The sequence below is a fragment of the Cricetulus griseus genome, chromosome 3, assembly GCF_003668045.3.
Source record: "Cricetulus griseus strain 17A/GY chromosome 3, alternate assembly CriGri-PICRH-1.0, whole genome shotgun sequence".
In the NCBI taxonomy this organism is placed as follows: domain Eukaryota; kingdom Metazoa; phylum Chordata; class Mammalia; order Rodentia; family Cricetidae; genus Cricetulus; species Cricetulus griseus.
Genome location: NC_048596.1, coordinates 274,569,138 through 274,593,867, shown reverse-complemented (window position 1 = coordinate 274,593,867; position 24,730 = coordinate 274,569,138). Strand labels below are relative to the sequence as shown.

The 24,730-nt window shown below is 50.0% G+C and overlaps 2 protein-coding genes across 7 annotated transcripts; both read right to left on the bottom strand.

Moving 5' to 3' along the window:
* Nucleotides 1–7,366: 7,366 nt before the first annotated feature.
* On the bottom strand, nt 7,367–16,435 carry B4galt7 (beta-1,4-galactosyltransferase 7). 5 transcript variants are annotated; one of them, XM_027409770.2, is made up of 8 exons: nt 16,279–16,427; nt 14,477–14,638; nt 12,200–12,562; nt 9,949–10,174; nt 9,629–9,823; nt 8,958–9,041; nt 8,547–8,651; nt 7,367–8,150 (listed from the first exon to the last, which is right to left on the bottom strand). In XM_027409770.2, exons 1-8 carry the CDS (start codon nt 16,326–16,328, stop codon nt 7,995–7,997), a joined length of 1,341 nt encoding a protein of 446 aa, XP_027265571.1. In that variant the 5' UTR covers nt 16,329–16,427; the 3' UTR covers nt 7,367–7,994. The 5 variants fall into 5 exon arrangements, with proteins under 5 accessions (XP_027265571.1, XP_027265572.1, XP_027265573.1 ...); XM_027409771.2 differs by lacking the exon at nt 14,477–14,638 and having other exon boundaries at nt 16,279–16,435; XM_027409772.2 differs by lacking the exon at nt 9,629–9,823 and having other exon boundaries at nt 16,279–16,424.
* A 1,742-nt stretch (nt 16,436–18,177) lies between these two features.
* On the bottom strand, nt 18,178–22,675 carry Tmed9 (transmembrane p24 trafficking protein 9). 2 transcript variants are annotated; one of them, XR_004769427.1, is made up of 6 exons: nt 22,456–22,675; nt 22,224–22,324; nt 21,011–21,136; nt 20,250–20,396; nt 19,165–19,265; nt 18,900–19,038 (listed from the first exon to the last, which is right to left on the bottom strand). XR_004769427.1 is itself a non-coding variant. In XM_027409775.2 (5 exons), exons 1-5 carry the CDS (start codon nt 22,637–22,639, stop codon nt 18,889–18,891), a joined length of 708 nt encoding a protein of 235 aa, XP_027265576.1. In that variant the 5' UTR covers nt 22,640–22,673; the 3' UTR covers nt 18,178–18,888. The 2 variants fall into 2 exon arrangements, 1 of the variants encoding a protein (XP_027265576.1); XM_027409775.2 differs by lacking the exon at nt 19,165–19,265 and having other exon boundaries at nt 18,178–19,038; nt 22,456–22,673.
* Between the last annotated feature and the right edge of the window lie 2,055 nt (nt 22,676–24,730).

Sequence of the window (24,730 nt, the reverse complement as noted above, 5' to 3'; positions counted from 1 at the left end):
CATCTCTAGCCCCCAATTCTGTCTTTATTAAATGCCACTGAGCCATAAAATATATGGCATAAATTATGCCTCCATAGCGTTGTTCTCATCTTACATAGCATTTGAGGATTCTCTGAGAGAAATGGAGTCTGTTTCTTGGTTCAGATGCTCTTAGCCTAGAAAGCTAGAGTTCAGCAAACTCAACAGCCACTCACGTCATTCTGAGCCCGTGGTTCCCAGGTTCATTTCCTCACAATAGTGAAGAATGATGAGCAGGACAGTAAGGGGACTAGAAGGGCCCTCTCCCTGCTCAAGTGAGGGGCCTTGAAAGTGAGCTGCCCCCTGGTTCCTTGGCTGGGTCCATCTGTTCCCATTATCTGACGGGCTGGCATTGTAAAGTAGGCATTGAGTTGAGAGGCTCTGAGCTGAGTGGGTGTGGGGAACTCTGGGTAAGAGATAAGATAGGCAAGCCCTGCTCAGGAAAAGCCTCCTGTCAGGAGAGAAATTTGCCAAGTTTCAAGGTCAGAGAGGACCAAGTGGGGGAAGCAAGGTCTGGCTGTCGAAATCTGGCCGTTATCTTAGCAAGACAGAGCCTTTTAGAATTCACACCCTCCGAGTTAACTCCTGGGGTTTGAGCTGAGTTTCCAGCGTTTGTGTCCAGCTTACTGATAGCACTTGTCACGAAGCCAGTCCTGCAGATATCTCCTTTCTATGAGATAAGGTTAGCACTCTGCCTGTCCCGAGTTCATAGAGAACCCGGCCCAGACAGCTGTAACGGTTCTCTCTTCCTTATATAACCCTAAGAAAGAAAGTGGTCTTACTCGTAATTGCTGTTAGTAGGCTGCAAAAACTAATTCAACAGACAGCCTGGCGTGATGGTGTACGTCTTTAATCCCAGCACTGGAACAGGAGGATCTCAAGTTCAAAGTCAGCTTGTGCTGCATATTGAGATGAAAGGAAAAGGGAATGCTATAAGAACTTTCCTGGGAAGATGCAAACACACATCCATCTCCCACCCCCCCACCCCTGAGACAGGGTTTCTCTGTGTAACAGCTCTACCTGTCCTTCAGTAGGCCAGGCTGGCCTCAAACTCACAGACATCCACTGCCTCTACCTCCCCAGTGCTGGTATTAAAGGTATATGCCACCACCGACAGGCAAACAACCATCTATTATTATTCTTGCTGTTGTTGAGACAGGGTCTCACTATGTAGCTCTGACTGTCCTGGAACTCACTCGGTAGAACAGGCTGGCCTTGAATTCACAGAGATCCACCTGTCTCTGTCTCCCAAGTATGCCACCATATCTGGCAAACAGATATCTATTTACCTCAGATAAGGCACCAATAATTGATCAAAAGAAATGACTGTATCCAGCCGGGTGTTCGTGGCGCACGCCTTTAATCTCAGCACTCGGGAGGCAGAGGCAGGCGGATCTCTGTGAGTTCGAGACCAGCCTGGTCTACAAGAGCTAGTTCCAGGACAGCCTTCAAAGCCACAGAGAAACCCTGTCTCGAAAAAACAACAACAACAAAATGTCTGTATCCAAGTCTAACTTAGTGAACCAGTAAGTTTATTGGGGTTACTTACAGAGCATGGATGACATCATCAACAACCCTTGGTCTTCCAGCATGGTGTCAACTCATAAAATCTCCCTTTTTGGATGCAATGTGCTCTACAAGAGGGAGCCTCCCATGCCCGGTAGCTGTCACTGCTTCCACGACTCTGGAAAGGGCCCTGTGGTCTTGTAACTCTCTTGAGCTCCCTGAGCCTGTGAATTGCATGAGCTTCGGTCTCTTCAAGGAGCGAAAGTTTCAATGGGAAAGAAACGGCTACCCAACATGAAGAAGCCATAGTCAAAACACAGCTCCTATCCCTTTCTCCCTAGACTCCTCCTTGTCTAAAATGTGTTCAAGGACTCACCAGAGGACACACAAGCAGCCAAGTGAGGCTAGGCTCCCCACAGCTAGCTACTTTGCTGTGGGAGTCTTTTCCCAGGTGTCAGGTCCAAAGGAAGCGCCACCCCTCCAAATTCTAGCACCTGTTTCCCTCTACCAAAGGTATGGCTGAGAGGAAGGTTTGTATTGTACATGTGAGGGATACTGCAGCCAGGGGCATCTGGAATAGTCCATAACAGAAAGAGATGGTAGTAAATTGAATATGGCCAGCAGACTGGACCAGGCCCTGAGAGGACGGGGGTTGGGGGGGCAGTGGAGAGAGGAAGAGGAACAGAGCTGAAACGGCAGTGTTATCAGGGAATGAGAAGGAGGGAAACCGATGAGCAGAAGCTCCGGGTATGGGGCAGGGTGAAAAGAGCGACAGGAAGTTGTGATACTAAGGAAGTCAGGTGCTGTGGAATATTAGTTGGAGATGTGTTACATTCATTTATACTCTGGAATCTTTGTCTAATGATGCAAAGACATCATTGCATTCTTTTATGTTGTATGTGTTTAACTCTGTGAAGCTGTGTTACTTTGCCTGCCTAAAACACCTGATTGGTCTAATAAAGAGCTGAACAGCCAATAGTGAGACAGGAAACAGAGCATAATTGGGGCTGCCAGGCCAAGAGAATAAATAGAAGAATGAGAAGAGGGAGGAGCGAAAAGAGGAGAAGGAGAGGAGGAAGTGAGGGGCCAGCTACCAAACAACACAGCCAGCCACAGAGCAAAGAAGGAAGGAAGGAAGGAAGGAAGGAAGGAAGGAAGGAAGGAAGGAAGGAAGGAAGGGAAAAGCCCAGAGGCAAAAGGTAGATAGGACAATTTTTAAAAAGCTGGCTAGAAATGAGCCAAGCTAAACTCAGGCATTCATAAGAATAAGTCTCTGAGTATTTATTTGGTGGACCCCTCAACGAGCAAAGAATACAAAATCGACTACACTCTTGAGGCCAGCACTTTAAGTATGCTGATAGGCACAAAGATAGCCATTTGTCCTGCGGGGTTTTTTTTATTATTATTATTAACTTTACCTCAAGCAGTTGCTAAGAACCACTGTGGCACACCAGCAGGTTTTAAATTAAACTTTTCTTGTTGCACACAGCTCATTTTCATTTTACTTTACAGGGGGGGGGGTTGAGGCAGGGTTTCTCTGTGTAGCCCTGGATGTCCTGGAATTCACTCTGTAGACCAGGCTGGCCTGGAAATTTCTCTGTAGACCAGGCTGGGTTATTAAGGAAAAACTGAGTACAGGACATGGGGACACTCCTTACAAGCTATCGGTCAGGGCGGCTTCAGAGGTCTCTGAAACAATGGCCATTGCCCTTGCTCCTGGTTACTCACCATATCACATTCTAAGCTCTTTTTTGTTGTTTTTGTTTTTGGAGACAGGTTTTCTCTGTGTAGCTTTGGAGCCTATCCTGGCACTCACTCTGGAGACCAGGCTGGCCTCAAACTCAGAGATCCGCCTGCTTCTGCCTCTCAAGTGCTGGGATTAAAGGTGTGCGACACCAATGCCCACCTGCTAAGGCCATCTTTATAACCGCTAACCTTCCCCACCTGCTAATGCTCAAGGAGCTCTGAGGAACAGGCAGTGGAAAGCCTGCAGAAGCTGGGGAATGGGAAGTAGTGGTGTGAAAAGCTCTCTTCTGGACGTGGCATGGTCATTGCTCTCACCCATGAACTCACAGCAGCTTATTTCCTGAATAAGACATAAACCCCACGTAGACAGGGTAGATGATCTCCAAGTCTTGTCTTCCAATGAGGAGCTTTTGGTAGTTGGTAGCTGCTGGGGAAGAGAGAACCGTTCTTTGAGGGTGAGGGTTCCACGCTCCAGTGGAAGCCCCTGGCCTGCAAGCACATGTGAGCAGTACTGATTGGATTTAGTGAGTTGTTAGGTTAAATATATGAGGAAGAGTAAGTAAAAAAGGGAAAGAGGTCATGAAGTTAGGAGGGGTAAGTGTTTGGGGTTACACAGAGGAGCTGGATGAGGGAAGTGAGGATATATATGATCATATTTCATTATATGCATGCATGAAATTTTCAAAGAATTAAAAACAAGACAATAGAGAAAAATAGATGTTTTTTAAATGGGGGCATTTCTTTTTGGTTTTGTCTTTCAAGGCAGGGTTTCTTTGTGTAGCCCTGGCTGTCCTGGAATTTGCTCTATAGACTGGGTTGGCTTGAACTCACAGAGATCACCTGTCTCTGCCTCCTAAATGCTGGATTAAAGGTGTGTGCCACCATGCCATATCTTACCCTGGAATATTAAAAGATCAAATGATCTTTCTAGAATGCCAATCAAAATCTGCCCAGATTCTGTGTGAAATCTGTGCACCCCTAGAATTAAAACAAAAACCAAGCAGGGCGGTGGTGGCACATGTCTTTAATCCCAGCACTTTGGAGGCAGAGGCAGGTGGATCTCTGTGAGTTTGAGGCCAACTTGGTCTACATTGTGTCAGAACAACTTCCAAAGCTACACAGAGAAACACTGTCTTGAAAACAAATGGCATTTCCAGACAGTGACCCATTCTAACCTTCCCTCTGCGCATCCCCATGACACTGGGCACTGGGCACTGGGCACTGGGCACTGGGGGGGGGAGAACCTCCCCCGGCTCCTGACTTTGTGCAAGTAGACTCCTCTGGAAGCTTTCCTCATTCCGACAAACTGCATCTCCACCAGCAAGCCTTCCCCAGGTTTGTATGATCTGTCACTGTGCAATGCTCTGAGGCAAACTGATGTCCCTTCAGGGTTCCTCAGTTCAAGAGACCTCCTGGCAGTCAAACTAATCATCTTCTTTGAGGCAGAAGAGCCAGGGGGCCAATACTTTGCCTCTTCTGTGGCCAGCTTTCTTCTCAGAGACCAGGCAGTAACTCACTGTGGCAGCCCTTCCTGTGGACCCTCTCCCATTGAAAAGGCAGGAAGTCCTCAAGGAAGGAGGCTGGGGTACCTGTCATGTATGCTCTGGAGGTGGCCCATTCCCTAGCCCCAGCACTTGTCATCTCTGAATCAGGTAAGCTCCTTGCTTCTGTATGTCCTTGCTTTGTCGTCTATACAGAAATAACACCTAGCTCTCAGGTGGTATGATGGCTATCCTTGGTTGCCAGCTTTACATCTGGAATTAACCAAATCCAAGCAACTGGGCACTCCTCTGAGGGTTTTGTTTTGTTTTGTTTTGTTTTGAAATCAGATTACTTGAAGCAGGAAGGCACATCCTAAATCTTGGCCACACCTTCTGGTAGCAGCCTACATAAAAGGACATGGAAGAAGGATGCTGTGCTTTTTGCCTGCTTGCCCTCACTCTAGCTGGCAAGTTCATCTGCCCTGCTGCAGAGGCATTCCTTCACTGACATTGGAACCTACTTCTTTGGAATTCCAACATTGACTGAAGGCCAGCTGAGATATCCAGCCTCATGTATTGAACAACTATTAGATTCTTAGGAGACAGCCATTTTTACTAGCTGGACCACAGCCTGTAAGCCACTCTAGTAAATCCTCGTTTAATAGCTATAGATTCACTATCAGTTCTGTTCCTCTAGAGAACCCTAGGACAGGTGGAGAAGTGGTGATTGCCCTCCAAATGATGGTCATTACTCCACACCCACACTGGCCAGGAGTGCTTATGTCCTGGCATATTTTATCCACACCCCCAGCAGCAATGCAGGAATGTTCACTGGACCCAGTGCACAAAGTGGGCCAAGCAAACGCCAAGGCAGACTGTCATCTGCTTCACCCCTGGCCCACCAGGGTTCAGTATTGTTCATTCTGCAGGAATGGGAAAGAATCAGGAGCAAAGGAGGCTACAGATGTGGGGTGCACCAGCTCCTGCCAGCATGATGGCAATGATGACATCACACAATGGTGATGACAGCAGCCACCAGGGTATGGAGGAGAGAGCATCATCTTGGCCTTTCTTCTGCCGGTTCATAACCCCAGCACAGGTAGACAGGATCCTCGCTGCTTCAGTTTCCAGCACAGGTAGACAGGACCCCCACCATCACAGTTTCAGTTTTTTCTACATGCCAGGTAAAAGAACTGGGGGCTTTGCTGTCAAAACCCTGGGGGGCATGAGTTACTGCCCTGGTTACATGTAAACCCAAGAGGAAAAGAGTAGAGCTCACAGGGAGCGCCTCCCCTCTACCTCCACAGCCCTGTACCCTAAGCCAGACAGGCTTGTCTCTCACTGCTGTGGGTGAGGCTCAGTTCCTGGGCAGCCTCAATGTAGAGTCATAGTGACCCCAATTACACTCTGGTGCCTGAAACTTCACCTCATCAGCCTATGTCTCTCAACTTGTACTCTGGTTTCACAGTACACAATCCTCCCAATGGCCTGCAGTGGGCCTGCAATCACCCTGAGTATTGAACCAAAGCTGTGGGTCCTACCCTCTCAACTCTGGAATACAGCCCCTCCCCTCCACAGCACTTTGGGTGTCCCAGTGTTAAACCAACCACCTTAACTGAACCAAATGCCCCCCTGGCTCCTGCTCCAGTGTGAGGCCAACCTCGCTAGTGGACTGCATCCGTGGAACCACTCATTTCCTGCTCTTGTTGGCGCTAGGTGTGAGGCTAACATTATGTTTTAAGTCTAAATTACTGTGCTCAACAGATCTATAAAACAGAAATGCCTCTAACCTGTAAGCCCCACTTGCCTAGGGACAGGTAACTTCCTGGAATGTTGTCATGTGAGATAACAAGCCACATGTTGTCACTTCAGTAAAAAAGCTTGGTTGCCCCAACTGCACAGGATGGGCTTGATCACACCTAGGCAGGAGTACATCGGGATGTATGCTTGCTCGTGACTGGACAAAGGTGGGAGTGCACAGCCTTGTAGGCTTTGTCTTTAGAAACAAAAAATGTCACTCTGTGATATACCCTACGGATCCTGGGTATAGAGCCTCAAATTTGGCTCAAAAAAATTGTAGTGGTGACCGCATTCTCTCCCTATGGGGTTACCTCTAGGCTTCCTCCCAGATGTCTTCCCTCGATCCCTCTCAGCACACACCCTGCATTCCAGCTGGAAATCTCCCCTTGAGCCAGGGGAATACTCCAGGGATTCTGCAATTTCTCCTCGGTTTCTCCCATCTCAGGAACACGGCTCCCTCAGAGCTGTCCTGTCCACACCAGTCAGGGCCTGTGCTTGGCTTCTTCAGTTTCCTTACTTCCCAGGAAGGCAGAAGGAAGCAGCGCCAGAGACAGAGTCCAACCAGACAAAGCCAGAAGTGACTAAGAGATCCCACCGTTCCAAGGGAGCTCATGAGCCGGGAGGTCAGAAGTTTAGGGACCCGTGCCTTTGGCTTTTCTGCCCACCTACACCTGCCATGGGCACATCTGCCCCAATCCAGTGCCTTGTCAGTATTATAACCCAGAGGCACTGCCTTTTGCAACCCCCTCCCCCCAGCAGCCAACCAAAGGTGACAAACCAATGGTTTACAAAACATTTTGTTTAGACTGCCATAGTTTTTTTTTTTTTTTTTTTTTTTAATTTTAGTTAGCTGCTACCATTTAAAAATCAGAAAATTCTGCATAAGAATCCAGCATTCTAGTTTTTTGAAAAGTGAGATCTGGTGACAGAAGCTCTCCACCCCACCCAGGGGTGCTCCTTTGCCCGGGGCTCATGTTCTGCCTTCTGAAGTTCTAAGCCTCCTAATAGCAACTGCCATACACACGAGCCACTGGCTTATGACTACATCTTTGCATGAGGCTGTTCTTCCAAAGGAGCGGAAGGCTGTCCTAGCCCATCTTTCCTTTGCCCTGGGCCTAGCGGGCAGGAAGAGCAGGGAGAGCAGGAAGGCAGGGCAGGGTGGAGAATCCCAGGCAAGAGCTACACCTCCAGCCTCTCTCTGACAATTTTCCAGCAGTATCCCAGGAACTCGCTGTGTCCTTGTCCTGAGCCTGGCCCAGGTTGCTGCGGACACGGAGCTGGCCCAGGTTGCTGCAGCTGGCTCAGGTTGCTGCGGATACGGAGCCGGCTGTCTATTCTTTCTGGCCACTCTGCATCCTCTTGAGCTGGGCCTAAGGCCTGAGGTTTCCTGAGCGTGAGCAGCATCGAGGTCTCGAGCACAGGCTTCCTGACTGTTTAGCCAACTCAGCCAAATACACACCACGGGGTGGCTGCCTTGTCACAGTCCAACATGATATTGAGGACAGTGCAGGGGGCCCCTCCTACAGACAGCGCTGTGCGGGAATCCACCCGGTACTTCACAGTGTTCAGGCCTCCCTCCCGGTCCACCTTGAATTGTTCCTGGGAAGAAGAGATGGAAAGAACATGAACTCACACTTCATGGGCCAGCTGTCCACCCATCTCCATTAAGGGAGAAGAGCCCAAAGCTGCCATCTTTCCCACACCTGCGCCCCATCAGTAAGGAAAACTCTGACTTTTCTGTGGGACAAATACACCTCCAAGAAAGGGATTGTGGCTCCCCACCCTGCCTACATGGATCAGGTCTGGGCTGATCCACAGGGCTCAGATGCACACAGCAGTCACCAAGCAGGGCAAGGTGCCCAGGGAGAATGTCCATCAACTGACCTGGCCCAACAATGGGAGGTTGGCACCATTTGGGCTAAAGGGGAACTTGGTGAAATGATGAAACCTATTGGTTCCTACCTATTCCTCACCACTGAGGAAACTAGCCAGTACCTGTTTTTGAGCTGCGATACGTTTCTGGTCCCTCTTCCGCCAGGCTGGGTCATGCAAGTGGCGAAATGTCTGGTACCCAGTTGTGATTCCTGAGGGGCGGAAAAGCTAAGGAAAACAAAGAAAGTGGGGGTCAGACTGCCTCTCTTGTCATCTTGGCCCTTACCACTGACTCTCTGGGATCCTACTGGCTGCCATTGGCAGGGGCTCTTACTGCCATCCCGAAAAACAGGAGACTCTAGCAGAGAGCCCAGGAGTGGTTAGAGGAGCCCTGTAAGTCAGGGTGAAAGCAGGGCTCAGAACCAGGGAGACCAATGGCAAACTCCAGGATACAGCAAGTAAAGGTGCACTCAGGACAGACCCTCAGGACAGCCCTGTGGCCCAGGGCAGGAGGAGCCGTGGGAGGAGTCTTACCTGGAGGCCAGCTCCCTTGATGCGTCGGTAGAATTCATCATCCTCTCGGCCCCAGCCCCAGAAGCGGTTGGACATCCCGTTGCACTGACACAAAGACAGGCAGTGTCTGTCACGCGCCCCTCCTCCCAGGGGCGCACTTTTAGTCTCTTACTGCTCAGGAGAACCAAGCCTGAGCCCAGCCAGCCAGGCTCCCCTTTCTTCTGCCTGCCCTGACTGTTCTGAGTGACACAGGGTGCTGGCAGGTCCCTTCACTCTGCAATGGGGGTGTGGGGGAGGGGAGGGGCAGAAGGAAAGGATCAGCACACCTTAGGCCCCTCCCACTTCTAACAGGGCCTTGAACTTGAACGTGATAAAAGTCTCCAGTGTCAGCTCCCTTCAGGGGGCAAAAATGCCAAGTGCTACTGCTTCTTGTCTTCCCACCCATTCTCCTGAGGTGGCTCTGGCCAGGTCTTTTCCTGGATGTTTGAGGGACAACCATGATTAGCATCTGCTCAGGGCTGCAGCCACGGAGGACAGAGAACAGCCACTCTGATTTCCTCACCCCTCTGTGCCTCTCTCTGGGTCCCATCAAGAACCAGTATGCTTTATTTTGGGACTTCTATCTAGATGTCTGGGGAGGGAGGGGCTCCATCTCCCACCAGCCAGGCCATGTTTTACAGGCTGTAGCTCACATGAGAGAAATGTGAAGAGAGCAGTGCTGAGACATGGGAAGAGCAAGGAGGGCAGGTGACAGGAGACTCTGCAGGCGTCACGTCTGCAGCTCTCTGTGCAGCAGGCACGAGGGCTTCTGGGGTCACAGCACAGCCCTTCTCAGCTAATGTGCTCACTCCTGGTCCTCTCTCGTGTCTCTGGCTGCTGCTGAGTCCCTGTCAGGCTCAAACAAGACTCCATCTGCTGGGCCCAGGAAGGCCCGCTCTACCCCCACAACTGCCAGACCCCTGGTGGTTAAGATCCCCAGCAAATGAGTAGAGCAGGTAGGGCTGGACCTCACCAGCTGGTAGTGCTGCCTGGAGAGCAGCAGGATGCCGCCCACATAGGTCTTGTAGTGGTAGAGGGGGTGGAGCTCTGGGGAGGCCACATGGAAGGGCCCAGCCTCTGGGAAGCCATAGTCCAGCTCCTCATTGAGAGGGAGCAGATCCACGTCGTGCATGGCAATGTAGTCTGTGCTGTTGCTGCTCTCCAGGAAGCCCACATTGATGAGCGCTGCCCGATTGAACCTACGAAAGACAGATCAGTGATGCCAGGTAGAGGAAGCAAGCTTGTCATCAATCTAGCTCTAGCCCTAGCTGTGCATGAGAGCTTCTTCTCCGTCACCACCCAACACTGATGTCACTATAGGGGCACTGTCCCCTCTGCTTGCTGCACAAGTGTTCACGGAGCACCAGAAAATTCAAAACCACACTGGAAGAGAGAGCACTGTTCTCAAGGAGCTTCCAACAGGAAGAAGCAAGCCAAACAGGGTGGAAGGAAACTGGAGGGGAGGTGGCAGCTAGTCCACACAGGGCTGTCAGGACAGTCAGGGTGGCAGGGCCATATGTAAGTTGGAAGCTGAAAGCCTGAGGAATGATTATATGGAGGCTGGGGACAGGGCTCCACACAGGGGGGAGTAACTGCCAAGGCTACCAATAGCAGACACTAGGAGGCTCTAGTCAGCACACTGAGAAGAGACTAGGGGGTGGGGTAGACACTGAGAGGCAAGAGGTGATGGTGGCCTGGCTCAGGCCGGTAGCAGAGGGAATGGTGAGAAGTGGACAGGCTCTAGATGCGATTTGATGACGGGCTGGATGCTGTGACAGACAAAGAAGCCCTTTTGGCTTGCATAACTAGAAGTATGTAGCGTCACTTCCTGAAATGGGGAAAGAAAGGTCTGAGGAAGTAGCAATCAGGAATTCAGCTATGGACCCATTAGGCTCGGTGATTTAATACCAGGAGATGAAATGGGATGGGATTCTCCAGGAGGAGACTGCACTGAGGAGAGGGAACAATGAGAGATCAGAGAGACAAGGAGAAGGAGAAATGAAATAAGCAGGTTTGGCCATTGAAATGGAGAAAGCAGGAAGTCAGGCAGAGGCATTAGAAAGACAAGATGAGGACCCGGGATTATGGGAGTCGCCTGTGACCTCAGGGAGGGCTGTTGCAGATCATAAAAGGTGTTTGTTAAAAGGGCTGGAGAGATGGCTCAGCGGTTAAGAGCACTGCCTGCTCTTCCAAAGGTCCTGAGTTCAATTCCCAGCAACCACATGGTGGCTCACAACCATCTGTAATGAGATTTGGTGCCGAACACTGTACACATAATAAATAAATCTTTTAAAAAAAAAAAAAGGTGTTTGTTAAAATAGTCTCAAAGACAATCCCAGCACTCAGGAGGCAGAGGCAGGTGGATCTATTAAGTTCTCAGTCAGCCTGGACTACAGAGCGAGGTTTCCAGGACAGCCAGAGCTACAGAGAAACCCTGTCTTGAGAGAGAGAAAGAGAGGGAGGGAGTGCCCTAAAGAAAGGAAAAGAAAAAAAAAAAAGGAAAAGGAAAGAATAAGGAAGTTTTTCTTCTCTCCCTCTCTCTCCTCTCTTAAGACAGGGTCTAACCATGCAGCCCTGGCTGTCCTGGAACTCGATACGTAGCTGGCTTTAAACTCCCAGAGACCCACCAGCCTCTGACTCCCCAGTGCCGGGATTAAAGACGTGGACCACTATTCCTGGCCCCTCCTTTTAAAACATTAATTGTCTATGTATTTGAGTCGCACAGCGGGAGGTCAAGGGCAGCTTATGAGACCCCACCTCTCCTTCCAGCATGTGGGTGTCAGGCTCGGTGGCAAGCTCCTTGCCACCCCGCTCCTTTCTCTTTGGGGAGCGCTATGTGTGCACGATATGAATCAATGAGAGGAGGAGCAGACCATGCAGAGGAGGCCCCATGGCTCCAGCACTGACCTTGAGTGGCAGAGAGAGAGAGGCACAGTGGGAGAGACAGTCCCAGAGGACGGAACAGTCCTTGCTGGGAGGCGTGGGCAGACGTCAGGGGCTGAGGAAAGCGCTCCTCCAGTGACTCTGCACCACTGCTTCTCCTCCTGTCCTCATACAACTTATTCTAGAGAAGACGTTAGATCGGGGCCCACCCCAAAGAATCCCACTATACCCAGGGAGGGGTGCCTATCTCCTCCCAGTAGCCCCTGGCAGGCCCCGGCGCTAAAGGCCACGGGCAAGGAGAGGCCATGGGAGCAGAGGTGCGGGCTCGGGCTGGTCCTTACCTGAAATGATCCACCTGGTTGAGCACGTAGATGTGGTGCGGGATCTTCTTCCTGCTCAGGAAGCGGTGCATGTGGGGCACAAAGACCAGGAGCTCCTCAAAGCGCTCCCGGAAGGGCACCAGCACTGCCAGGCGGTGCGGCCCCCAGGAAGCATCCTCTTCCCAGTGCTCAGGGGGCGGCTCTGGAGGGCAAGCCCGAGGTGGGCCCCAGGTCTCCTGCCCTTGTCCCCTGGTCACCTGGGCCATATCTCCAGAGCAGCTGAGCTGCAGCCAGAGCAGGGAGAAGAAGACCAACAGGAGGAAGGCAATGAAGAGGTGGAAGATGGAGCATTTCCGGCGGAGGCCTCCAGGAAGCAACCTGGCCCTGGGATAAGAGCAGCGGGGAGGTCAGGAGGGCAGGCCAGCCGAGACCCTTTCAAGACCATTTCTCTGGCCTCCTCTGGCCCAAATCCTGGCCTTCCCTAAATACCTGGGAATTAGTGCAGAAGCAATGTTTAATGGTTTTGCTCACACCACCACCATAAACAATCAGCCCACTCACCTCTGGAGGTCCAGCCTGTGCTCCCCCCGGGACACTCTCAGCCCACTTACAGCTGGCAGGGCTGGCCCAGTTCCTCAGTGATTTTTCATATTCTGAGGAGATCCTGATGAGAGTGCTCGGGGGAAAGACAGGCTATTGTGTCATATTCCTTTCCCCCAGGACAGTGTCTTGAGGTCCTTAGTCAATGGCAGGGGTTCCAGTTTGGAAAGACACAACCCACTGATTTCCAAACTCACTCTCCAGAAAATTCACCCCAGCAGAAATGTAATTTTTGTAGTGCCGCAAGGGTGCCCAGAAAGCTACCCAAGGGGTGTGTGCTAACATAAGCCCCAGGCAAAATGGCCAATATTTAGTCTAGGAAGCTTAAAACTGCCCAGCACAAAAATAAATAAATAAATAAATAAATAACTGCCCAGTGTAAGGTTCAAAGGGATGGTGTCAGATCATGGGGTAGCCCATAGGACAAGGGATAAAGGAAGGCGGAAAGCACAGGGCTGGGTTCAGCACTATATCCTACATGTAAGAAACTGGACAACAGCTGAATACCCCAGATCCTGGGTGACGCTGAGAAGCTGCCCTTTGGTTTAACAGTTACAACACAACAGGGGAAACCCTTGTGAGGTGGCCATGGTGAATTTCCAGGTCAAGGCCAAGCTGCGTTCCATAGTGACACTGTCTCAAAAACAGGCAAAACAAAGAAGCAAAAAAGAACCGGTGGGATTCTATGCCCTCCAGTGAAAGTTCCTGAGGGTACCAGGAAAGGATCTGAGGAATCAAAGGAGGAAGCTTCCTGTATGGTTGCTCCTGCTTCCCTGCCCAAGCACACAGTAGAGAAATCTGCTTTATAACCTCGAAGAGTCAGGAACTGGTCATCAGGTCTTTTTTTGGAGGGGAGTTGGTTTGAGACAAGGTTTCTGTGTAGTCCTAGCTGTCCTAGAACTCACTCTGTAGGTCAGGCTGGCTTCAAACTCACAGACATCCGCCTGCCTCTGCCTCCTGAGTGCTGGGATTAAAGGTGTGCGCCACCACTGCCTGGCTGGTTATCTGGTCTTGTAGACTCTCCCTCCTAAATTCTCCTGCAATCGTCGTCTTGACTACTGGTCCTTGCCCTGCTATCCACTTTCAATCTCATGGCCACTCTGCCTCTGCTTACAAGATAAAAGCTGGAGTCTTTGGTCTGGCAATCAGACTCTGCTGACAAGGTCCTCTGTGATTTTGTCAAATCTCCAGTTTCTCATAACCCTTCACTCTCATCCCGAGGAACACGAGGACTTTCCACTGGCCACATTCCTTCCTGCTCCAGCCCTCTCTCACCCCACCTGTTTCTCCCACTTGACACTCCGTCATTTTAACTGCTTAGCAATTTTCGACCAGCCTTTCTAGGCCAAGGATGCATGTCATGGCCATCACTACCCCTCCTAAGTTCCCAAGGTCCCAGGGTACCTGGCACTTCCCTCTTTACATCACTTATGTGTGATGAGCTGTATGATCCTACTTTCAGAACATGTGGTATTCTCCTCAATGGCCTCAGGCCCAGTCAGACAGCAAAGAGTTTGTCAAGTGAGTTAAGGGAAGGACTGAAGCAGTCCAAGCATGCATTAAGTCCACTGGAGCCACATCCAAGCCTGTCTTTCTCTCTAAAGACACAGCTGCAAATTGGGAAGCCAGCAGCGCTGAAGCCAGGCCCAGGTCTCACATGCATCAACTTCGGGGTTGCCCAGTGGCTTTCTGACTTACCCCCCATCATCTTGTGGTGATGGTTTCCACTGTGGAGCAGTAGAGCTCAGACCTGCAAGTGGCCTGACAAGCCTGGAACCTTTACAGATTCTTTCTTGCACTCTGGGCTCTTTCTGGGAGCGGGGTTGAGACTTAGACGATGAACAATGTGCAATAGACCTCCTTTGGGGGATAAGCAGCGACCATTACCCATGGATTCCACAGCCCACCCACTCCCTCCTGATGTTTCTTTAACTTTCCCTTTCTGCAAGGATCGCAGTGCCCAAAGGCACTCTCAATCTTTGCTCTAAAGGCCACAACCACTGACGGTCCCAATTCTATCAATAAAGTGGATGATAGTGGACACTGAGCACTGGTATTGCTGATGCCACCTGGTGACAGTCCCCAGAACTGCAGTCCTGGATGCTTCCACACCCAGGTTCTGAGGGGCACGTTAAAAAAGGGGTTGGTCTCCTTTATCAATCAAAGCCTAGGGCTAATTAGACGTGCTTCAAAACCAAGCAGGCTTGTTCTATAGCCATTACCCAATTACTACAGTACTTGGTATTTGTTGCATGGATCTTTGCCACTATGTCAAAAGCACAGAATGGACATCAATTTTTCTTCGAACACAGTAAAAGGATCAGAAGATCGAAATTCCCTATTCCCTCCGTATATGATCTTCATTAATCTTCAAGGAGCCCTTCCAAGTAGATAATATGAATCCTCATTTCAGAGATGGAAAACTGAGGTCAGAAAAATTAAGTGGTAGCTGGGCGGTGGTGGCACACACCTTTAACCCCAGCACTTGGGAGGCAGAGGCAGGAGGATCTCTGAGTTTGACGCCAGCCTGGTCTACAGAGAGTTCTAGGATAGGCTCCAAAGCCACAGAGAAACCCTGTCTGGAAAAATCAAAAAGAAAAAAAAAAAATTAAGCAGTCTGTTTCTGGCCATCATGTTTCTTTTATATTCTGTCACATTTTAACACCAAATATGAAAAAAAAAAACACCAAAATTGTGCCTACTAAGCTCGAGTCTTATGACACCTACTAAACATGTCACTCATTAAGTGAACATCCACTAAGGTGTGTTTTGGGGAAGAGGGATGGGGGAGGGGAGCATATGTCAAGCCTGAAGTATAATGTCGCCATAAATCGAGGCAGGGAAATCACCTCCCTCACTCTGCTTCAGAGAGAAATATCTTAAAACTCAGATCGGGCCAGACTCACAGCTAACATTTGAGGCTGGACCCACGCAAGTATAACAGCACAGGAAATGAACTAATGGGTGTGTCTAGTATAAGCCAGGCAACGGCTAACCATCAAGGCAGAGAACATAGGAAGCTTCTTTCTGTCCGGTGTGATCTTCCGGGCCAACCGCAAAGCCTGAGGAAGCATGACGGAAGAGGGTAGGATCTGAAGTCACGTGGATGGGATGGTGCAGACGGAAAAGAAATAAAGACCCTGAGTGCCACAGCACAGAGAGATCCCCTGTAAGAAGTGAACGGAATCAGCGTCCCGCAGGGAAACAGGCGAACCAGTGAGGGCGAAGGACACACGGAGAAAAAGGGACTTAGATGAGGAACACACACAAAGAGCGACCAATGCGGAGAGGGTGACACGGGGCCCGAGAGACGCGTGGGGAGTGGAAGCTGGCAGTAAGAGCGCCACGCGGCCAGTGCCCGTGACCCCTCCCGAGAACCACAGACCGCAGGTGACCCCAGAAACGCAGCCGCGGCGGCGCCAGGCTCCTGGATCCTGCCGGCGTTGGGGAAAAGAACGGCACGCAAGAGGACGCGGCCCCGGCTGGTCGCCGCCGCTCACCTGCCGTCCTCCCAGGGCAGCTGCGCCGCTTTCCTCCGGGAGGGCAACATCGCGGGGAGACGCGGCTGGACATGGAGCTCCAGCTCCCGGCCCGGCGCCCGCCTGCCCGGCCTACGCGGCGTCTCCGCCTCCGCCTCCGCCCCGCCCCCAGGTCCGTCGGGTCCGCTCCTCCCGCCGGGCCGGCAGCACCCCAGCGCCGCTGCCTGGAAGGTTCCGCCGCCCAGAGAAATGCCTGCGGGGGCGGCCCCAGTTTCATAGTGTCTGCGGGGACCCCCGGGATGTCACAAAAGAGGCAGCTCCCTCCCTTCACCCAGGCCCGAGGCCCCCAGACCAGCTGAGCACTGCTGGAACTACACGTGCACTCCAGAACAGCACTTCTGGAATTAGGTGCATCTTCCTCCTTTTCCCCAGCGCAGGCGGGCAGCATCGCAGCATTCCTGTCAGCCCAGCAGATTAAGCACGTAAACTGGCAGGAGAGCCAGTTCAGGATGCAGGGCTGGGTTCCGTAGACTCACCAAACAGTAGTTAGGAGCTGAGCTCTAAAGACTGACTGACTGCGACTCAAACCCTGCTCGACAATTCAACTATATTCTGAGGAGAGTCCTATTTCTGTGACTGTTTCACCACTTGGGTATACAAGTTGTTCTCATTCTGTATGGTCATCGTGGAAAATGTAAACCGATTTGCTGCAGCGCTTGGCACAGTCACCACTGTATAAATGCTGTCGTCTAGTATTTAAAGAGAACCGAAACAATGAAAAGGAGACCAACCTATCTGCCCAGTCTGTGTGAATTTATTCACTTCCTTACCCTCACGCATTGCCTGCTTCCCCACAGGAAAGGAGAGGCAGTTACTGAACTTGAACTCTGCTCTTCTTTCAGGCAAAATTTAATATTCTAATAAATACCTAACATCTATTCAGTCCTACTTTGTGAAATTCATTATTCTAAATCCTTTACTACTGCACTCTTTTACTCAGTCCACATGAACAGGGATTATTTCCATTGTTGTGAAGATGAGGCGACTGTGGCACAGGCAAACCAGGTTTGTGTGAATAATCTTTTCTCACCCACAATCTACAGTCTCAAGCACACTGTTTCAAGACACATCTCCACTACAGGTGATAAGTTATTGTCTAACTCTTACTTTCCCCTCTTAAACTCTGGCACATACAACACAACCCTTTCCCACCCTGTGGCTTTCTTGGATCTCTGCATCCTACACCAGAAACTTAGCAAGTCAGTTCTAGATGTGGTAGATCAAAGGCAGGACTGACTTCCTCAGACCAGTTAGGTAGGGCCAATGATGAGACAGTGATGTGGGGCCATGTGACCTGCCCCTCTAGTCATAGGATTCAATCTCAAGACACTAAACTTTTCATAAAAACCCAAATTAATTTTTCAAACATTTTATTTATTATGTATACAGTCTTCGGCCTGCGCAGAGGGCACCAGATCTCACTCAAGGTGGTTGTAAGCCACCATGTGGTTGCTGGGAATTGAACTCAGGACCTCTGGAAGAACAGTCAGTGCTCTTAACCACTGAGCCATCTCTCTGGCCCCCCAAATTAATTTTTTTCCTTAAGTTTTTCGAGACAGGGTTTCTCTGTATAGCCTTAGTTGTCCTGGAACTCACTCTGTAGACCAGGATGGGCTCGAACTCAGAGATCCACCTGCTTCTGCCTCCCTAGTGCTAAGATCAAAGGCATACACCACCAAAACCTGGCTCTCTTATTTTTAATTTTTGGTTTTTCAGGACAGAGTTTCTATGTAGCCCTGGATGTCTTGGAACTCACTCTGTAGATGAGACTGGCCTTAAATTCAAAGGGCATGTGCCACCACCACCCCATAAGTTCATGTATTTTCATACCCGCCAAGAGTTAACTATACACAGGACAAGTTTTTTTTTTTTTTTTTTTTTTTTTTTAATTGGGAAACCAATGTAACAAACCCAAACTCACTGAAAATAAACTCAGTAACTAAGACTGCTGGCTTTGTCTCCAACCAGCACCGAAGTCTCTGCTTGGCCTGTTACCAGCTGCTCAAGTCCCAGAAAGAACAAGAAACCCAACCTCTGGGATCCTTTCTTGCACGGCAACCCCTCCACCCACCCTTAAGTCGACACACATACACCTCAGATCAGCAGGCTGGTTCTAAGCCAAAGGCAAGAAAAGCAAGGTTCTTGGAATAGCAAGGAGTCACTGATATACCCTGACCTGCTCAAAATCCCATGTTAACAAAGGAAGACAGAAGGAAAATCAGCTTGCTGGCCCACCCACTTCCCTCCCAAAACCTACCCAGACAGCAGCCCCACATCCCTGATCAGTAACACTGAGAATCCAAGACACCAAGGGTGTCACCAGGTCCCAGAGTGATTACTGCAAAAGGTCCAGAGGTGGGGGTGGGGAGGGCCTGTCCCACCACCCGCTCAGCATTAGCCAGCCAAGTTGTTGTTCGAAGGTTGAGCCTGAGGAACGGGGGCATGCTTGCAGTCCCTCTCCCTCCAGAACATCTATGGCTGAAAACCAATCCTTCTCCCAGAGAGGAACCAGTGTCAGGAGGTCCTTTCCCCACAGCCTGGAAGAAAGATTGCCTGTGAGGCTTGGCACGGCTACACCAACTTCTTGGCTTCAAAGAAACTCTTGAGGTGCCTCATCTGCCAGACACCAATGGCCACGAGGATGAGTGTTTGCAGGATGGACCACCACAACACTCGCTGGTTGGTGCTCTCACTGGTTTGCCGGAAGCGCTCCTCCCGCCACTGTGGGGGAGATGAATGGCAAGTCTTTAGTACAGGGCTGCTAGAACACATGGGTTCCCAGCTTGCAAGGATGTCCCAGGGCCACCCACTCTGCCCACCTTCCAGCCAAAGGCCTATGGGGACTACCTTCATCATCGACAGTCAGCTGACTGCCAGCAGACTAAGCATTTCTCCTAAGTCTGTCTGTTGTCTGTCAGGTACAGTCCTCACTTGACCCTTCCTGACACCTGGAGAAGAAGTAAGGTGGTGGTGACAACCCCAAAGGACAGAGGTGTCCTCAAGTGCTTAGTATGGACTTCCATCCAGGTCTCTGAATCTGCTCCTTCAACATCTATGTGTCATATATTCAGACTGCAAAGTCGTGGGCCGTGAATACATTTTTGTTTGACTCACACAGTAGTTTTTTTTTTTTTTTTGGGGGGGGGGCTTGTATTATGTTTTCCTTCAAGATGTGGTCTCACTGTGTATCAGACTGGTCTGGAACTTGCTATATAGACCAGGCTGGCCTCAAACTGCCACTGATCCACCAGCCTCTGTCTCTAGAACACTCAGATTAAAGGCATGTGTCACCTTGCCTGTCAGCATCTAAAAACTAGGGAAATGTCACACAAAAACCTGGATCTTCGCCTTTAATCCCAGTACTTGGGAGGCAGAGGCAGGTGGGTCTCTGTGTGTTTGAGGCCAGCCTGGTCTACAGAGCATGTTCCAGGACAGCCAGGGTTACACAGAGAATCCCTGTCTAGAAAAAACAAAACAAACACAACCCCTGGACCTTTATCTCCTATTGGGGGAGGGTACTGCTAAAAACTCAGGTTTGCATTTTTGCAAGGAGGCCCTGGCAGACACTGTACAATTTCCCTATTTAGACAGGTAACTGCCTCACAACTCCTTAAGGTAACAGATTCATTCATGGTGCCGTTCTGGTTCCTAGTCACAAATAACTTAAGAGGCTCTTGGTTCTGGCAGCAACTTTGGTGCTGGTGTAAATCACCACGCTGCTCTTCTGCATGTGACCGTGAGGCTCCATTACGAGATGGACCCTGTAATACCCACTCACCTTTTAGAATTGCACTCTGGCATAACTAAGCCCCCTGGGGTTCCATAATGAATCTTTGCTGAAACTCCTGGCTGAGGCAGTGGCAGCATCTGAGGAACTTGCCACGCCCTGCCCGGCCCGGCCTGGCCCTGGCCATGCCCTGCCCGGCACCCACCCGCTGGTAGTTCTGCTCTTTCTGGATCTGCTCCACTTGCTCCACTAGCTGTCGCACTCTTAGCTGCAGCTCACTCAGCTTGTCTTTGGCAGCGATTTCTGCGTAGTCGTTCGCATGCTCTCCTACTTGGATGTCAAGGTGAACTCTCTGGAGAAGAAAAAGTGAGGTGAGAGAGTCAGGCAGTCCTGCTGCCTTTGAATGCCAGACTGGCAGCTGATTCTTCTACTTTCCTTCATTTTTTTATTCAGCTAACATGCTGAGACCCCACTCAGAGCTCCGGGCACACAAGCAAAATTGTTCTGACTAATGCTTACACGGTTTGTTCTCTGTTTAACTGTGGCTTCTGCAGATCAGAAATGCTTCAAAAAGCAAGAACAAGATTTTAAAAATACATATATTTAAAAAGTCAACTATGGTGACTTTTCTGATCATTCTCTAAATCAACTCAGTGATTTGATATACACACATACATCAGTAACATTGCATTAGGAATTATAAGTAACCTAGAGATGATAAAGTATATGGCAGGATATGTATGCATTGTATTAAAATACACTATTAGGGTCCTAAAAATGGCTATGCAAACTGTTCAGCTACTATGTCCTGTTATGTCCACAGGAAATCCAAAGGCTTTAAAAAGGCACAAAACCCAATATCTGTCCACCACCCCCACTCACAGTACCAACACCCCCCCACACCCCCCACTCCCGCCAACATAACTGACTGAAAGCCGTTAGTCCCACATGGATGGACCCACTTACCAGCATGCCTCCAGCAAAGAGGGAGAACTTGGTGGAATTGGAGTGAAGGCAGATCTGGTGTTCACCAGGGGTATGGGAGGTGAATGTGAACCTGCCCTCAGAGCCATACTGCCGGGCCAGGATGACCTGGAGACAAGGAGGAGTTTCAGTCAATGATGCTTAGGAAGGCTGGAAAAGAACGGTGATAAAGGCTCCAAGTACCACCAGAGATGGGAAGGAGAGCCTCAGACAGGTCCGTCGCAACACTAAAAGATTCAAAGTTACTCAGCCACAGTTACCAGCAGGCCTGAAGGGCCTGGCATCAGGCTAGCAAGAGACTGCACCCAGGAAGGACTTCACTCATTTTTAGCTCTTTCCATGTCGTTTTGTTGTTCTTGTTGTTTTGGAGACAGAATCTTATTATGCATCTCTGGCTGGCCCAGAACTAGATAGCCTGCCTGCCTCTGCCCCCCAGGGGTTGGACTAAATACACACTCCACCATGCCCACCTTGTTGCAAGACTTTTTTTTCTTTATGTGTTATGAGTGTTTTGCTTGCATGTGTGTATGTGCTCCGTGTGCATGGCTATGAGTGTGTGTCAGTCATGTGGGTGATGGGAGAAGTGAACTCAGGTTCTTTGCAAGAACAGCCAAAGCTCTTAACTGAGGCTGAGCTCTCCAGGCTCTTGATGAAAGGTGACCCTAAGTCACTACTACAACTATTCTGATGATAAGTGACAAGGAAACTATGCTGATTTTCGTCTTAAAAACATTGTGTTAAGGCCTGGAGGTGGTGGCGCACACCTTTAATCCCAGCACTCGGGAGGCAGAGGCAGGCGAATCTCTCTGAGTTCGAGGCCAGCCTGGTCTACAGAGCGAGTGCCAGGATAGGCTCCAAAGCTACAGAGAAACACTGTCTCGAAAAACCAAACAAAAAAATACATTGTGTTAAAATTAAAGGCACTCCTTTTTTTCTGGCCTTAATAAGAGCTTTAGCATTAGCAACTTTTTGATATCCATCACAAGTGAACTTCCATTTCACAAGCTAGAGAAGTGGTTCAAGGCCACTATCCGACTTGGAGGAACCACGCAGCAGTCACTGAGAACTCGACAACAGCTGCTACCTGTCCGGCAACCGCGGCCCAAGCTTGAAGGGAAAATCGGCATCTTTCCACATCCCCACCTGTCTTTCTCACTCGACCAGATAGGCTCGGCGAGGGCAAGGGCGAGCTCACCTTGTCCTCGGGGTCTTTCACCTCCACGAACATGCCAAGCCCAGGGGTGGCTGGCTGGTACTCCTCGCGCTGTTTGTCATACAGCTGCGTCCGATAGTTTCCTGGAGAGATGCGGAAAAAGGGAGATGAGACGAGCCTGATGCGGCGCCGGGTCAGCTACCCGGGACGGTTCGCATCCCCAGCCCCGCGCGCGACCACTGATTGTCCCAAACGCGCCCCTTCGCCCCCGCACCGATGACCATGGTCTCGTCCGGAATTTCCTCAATAAAGCACTTCTTCTCTGTCTCCCCAATGTGGAAATACAGCGCGTCTCCGCGGGCTGCAAACCACAACAGCAGCAGGAGGGCCCGCATCCCTCGTCCCAGCAAGTGTCCGGGTGGGGTCCCGGAACTCCGCACGCCTTGCTCCGCAGCCATCTTGCCCCACCGGCCTGCGCAGGCGCAGACCGCCGAGCCACGTAGCCCAGCGGAGGCTACCGCGGTGCCTGCTGGGACTGCGAGTTCCGCCGCCTGGACTACAAGTCCCAAGATACCCCGCGCCTCCGCGCGGCAGTACCTGATTGGGGCCGGTCTGTGCAGGACTCCGATTGGGGTCTCCGAAATGGAAGGCGTACTTTTGATTCCGCTAAATAGCGAGATGACTGGTAATGGTTGTCAGACTTTGATAATACTGTGAAACCGAGGCAGGTATTCGAGGTCGCAGAAAAAATATGAGCAGAGGCAAGATTCGAACCTGTTTCGTTCAGTAGTAATACAACTCTCCCTCTTCCCCACGCTCTTCCACTCACTCTTTGTTTTGAGACAGGGTCTTGCTCTCTAGCTCTGCCTAACCTAGAACTTATGATGCAGACCCCCTCCAGCCTCAAATTTGTGTGATCTTCCTGTCTCTGCCTCCCAAGTGCTGGGATATAAGCATGCAACCCCGTTCAGCCATCCTACGCTCTTTTAGTTACTGTTTGCATGGCCTATAGTTACCGTTTGTATCTTTTTTAAAGATTTGTTTATTATTATATGTATAGTGTTCTGCCTGCACAACAGAAGACGGCACCAGATCTTTTTTTGTTTGTTTGTTTTGTTTTGTTTTTTGAGACAGGGTTTCTCTGTGGCATTGGAGGCTGTCCTGGAAGTAGCTCTTGTAGACCAGGCTGGTCTCGAACTCACAGAGATCCACCTGCCTCTGCTTCCCGAGTGCTGGGATTAAGGCATGCACCACCAATGCCCGGCGGCACCAGATCTCATAACGGATGGCTGTGAGTCACAATGTGGTTGCTGGGAATTGAACTAAGGACCTCTGGAAGGGCAGTCAGTGCTCTTAACTCCTGAGCAATCTGTCCAGCCACCATTAGTATTTTTTTATTCATGTCTTTGTATGAAAAATGAACCTCTTAATCGACAATATATAATTAAATCATGTCTCTAAAAAGCCATCCTGCCAATCTCTACCTTTTAATTGTAGAGTTTATACCACTTGCATTTAATTGTCAACAAGATTTATAGCTAGCGTTTTTGTTACTTGTTTCTGTATGTCTTATGTTTATTGCTCACCAATATTTTATATATTTTGTAGAATTTCAGCATCCTTTCTTTTTGAAATAAAGTCCTACTGTGTACCCTGGCTGGTCTGGAACTTGGTATGTAGACAAGGCTGGTCTTGAACTCATAGAGATCTATATGCCTCTGCCTCCCGAGTGCTGGGATTGAGTTAATCTCTCCATGCTTGTAGAGCCCATGAAGGATACATATCCCTCTCTAGGCCTGAGATCGATGGAGATAAGGGAAGCAGGGAAGCCCACAAGGCAAGAAGAGGGTCCCACATTGTAGCTCGTAGAAGAGTGACTTGAAAATTTATTAAACAGGCTGATAGTGCAGAGAGATTCCGTGGAGCAGGAGGTCCAGAGGACACCATAGGAAGACGGATGGGGAAAAGCCACAGAAATGCTAGATCTGATCTTCCTTCAGGCCTCTGGGGTGCAGGAGGGCAAGAGACCTAGGTCCACAATGCCACTGGAGATCTCCCAGACGAAGCACTTGTACAAATTGTGGGCCTCAAACAATTTACTTTATAATCCATGAGAACCAGCAGCTGCAAACAGAAACAGGGCAAGGCCTGTCTACATAAGCAATGCTTATGGTCCTTGCTTTTGGTCACAGCCCAAGTTTTGTACTTCCTGGCTTCCTCACACTCCTGCCTCTTTGATTAGAGATGCCCCAGTTGTCCTGCTTCCCTTTCCTGATGGACCAATTCTATGGCATTGTCATCCCAAAATAAGCTTCTCTTCCATTAAGTTGCTTTGTTAGGAATTTGGTCACAGAGATGTAAAAGTAACTAAGTGCTGTGGGAATCTAGCAGAGTTGCTGTGTCAAGGGTAAACATTACAACACAATAGCTGTTTTCTAGACGTGCCTTAACCTTAAAGAGATTTTGGTGGAAACAGCTGACTGTTTTCTGTGATTTATAGAGTTGTGTTTCTAAGGGTGTTTACAGCCTTTGCATGACTTTGATCACAA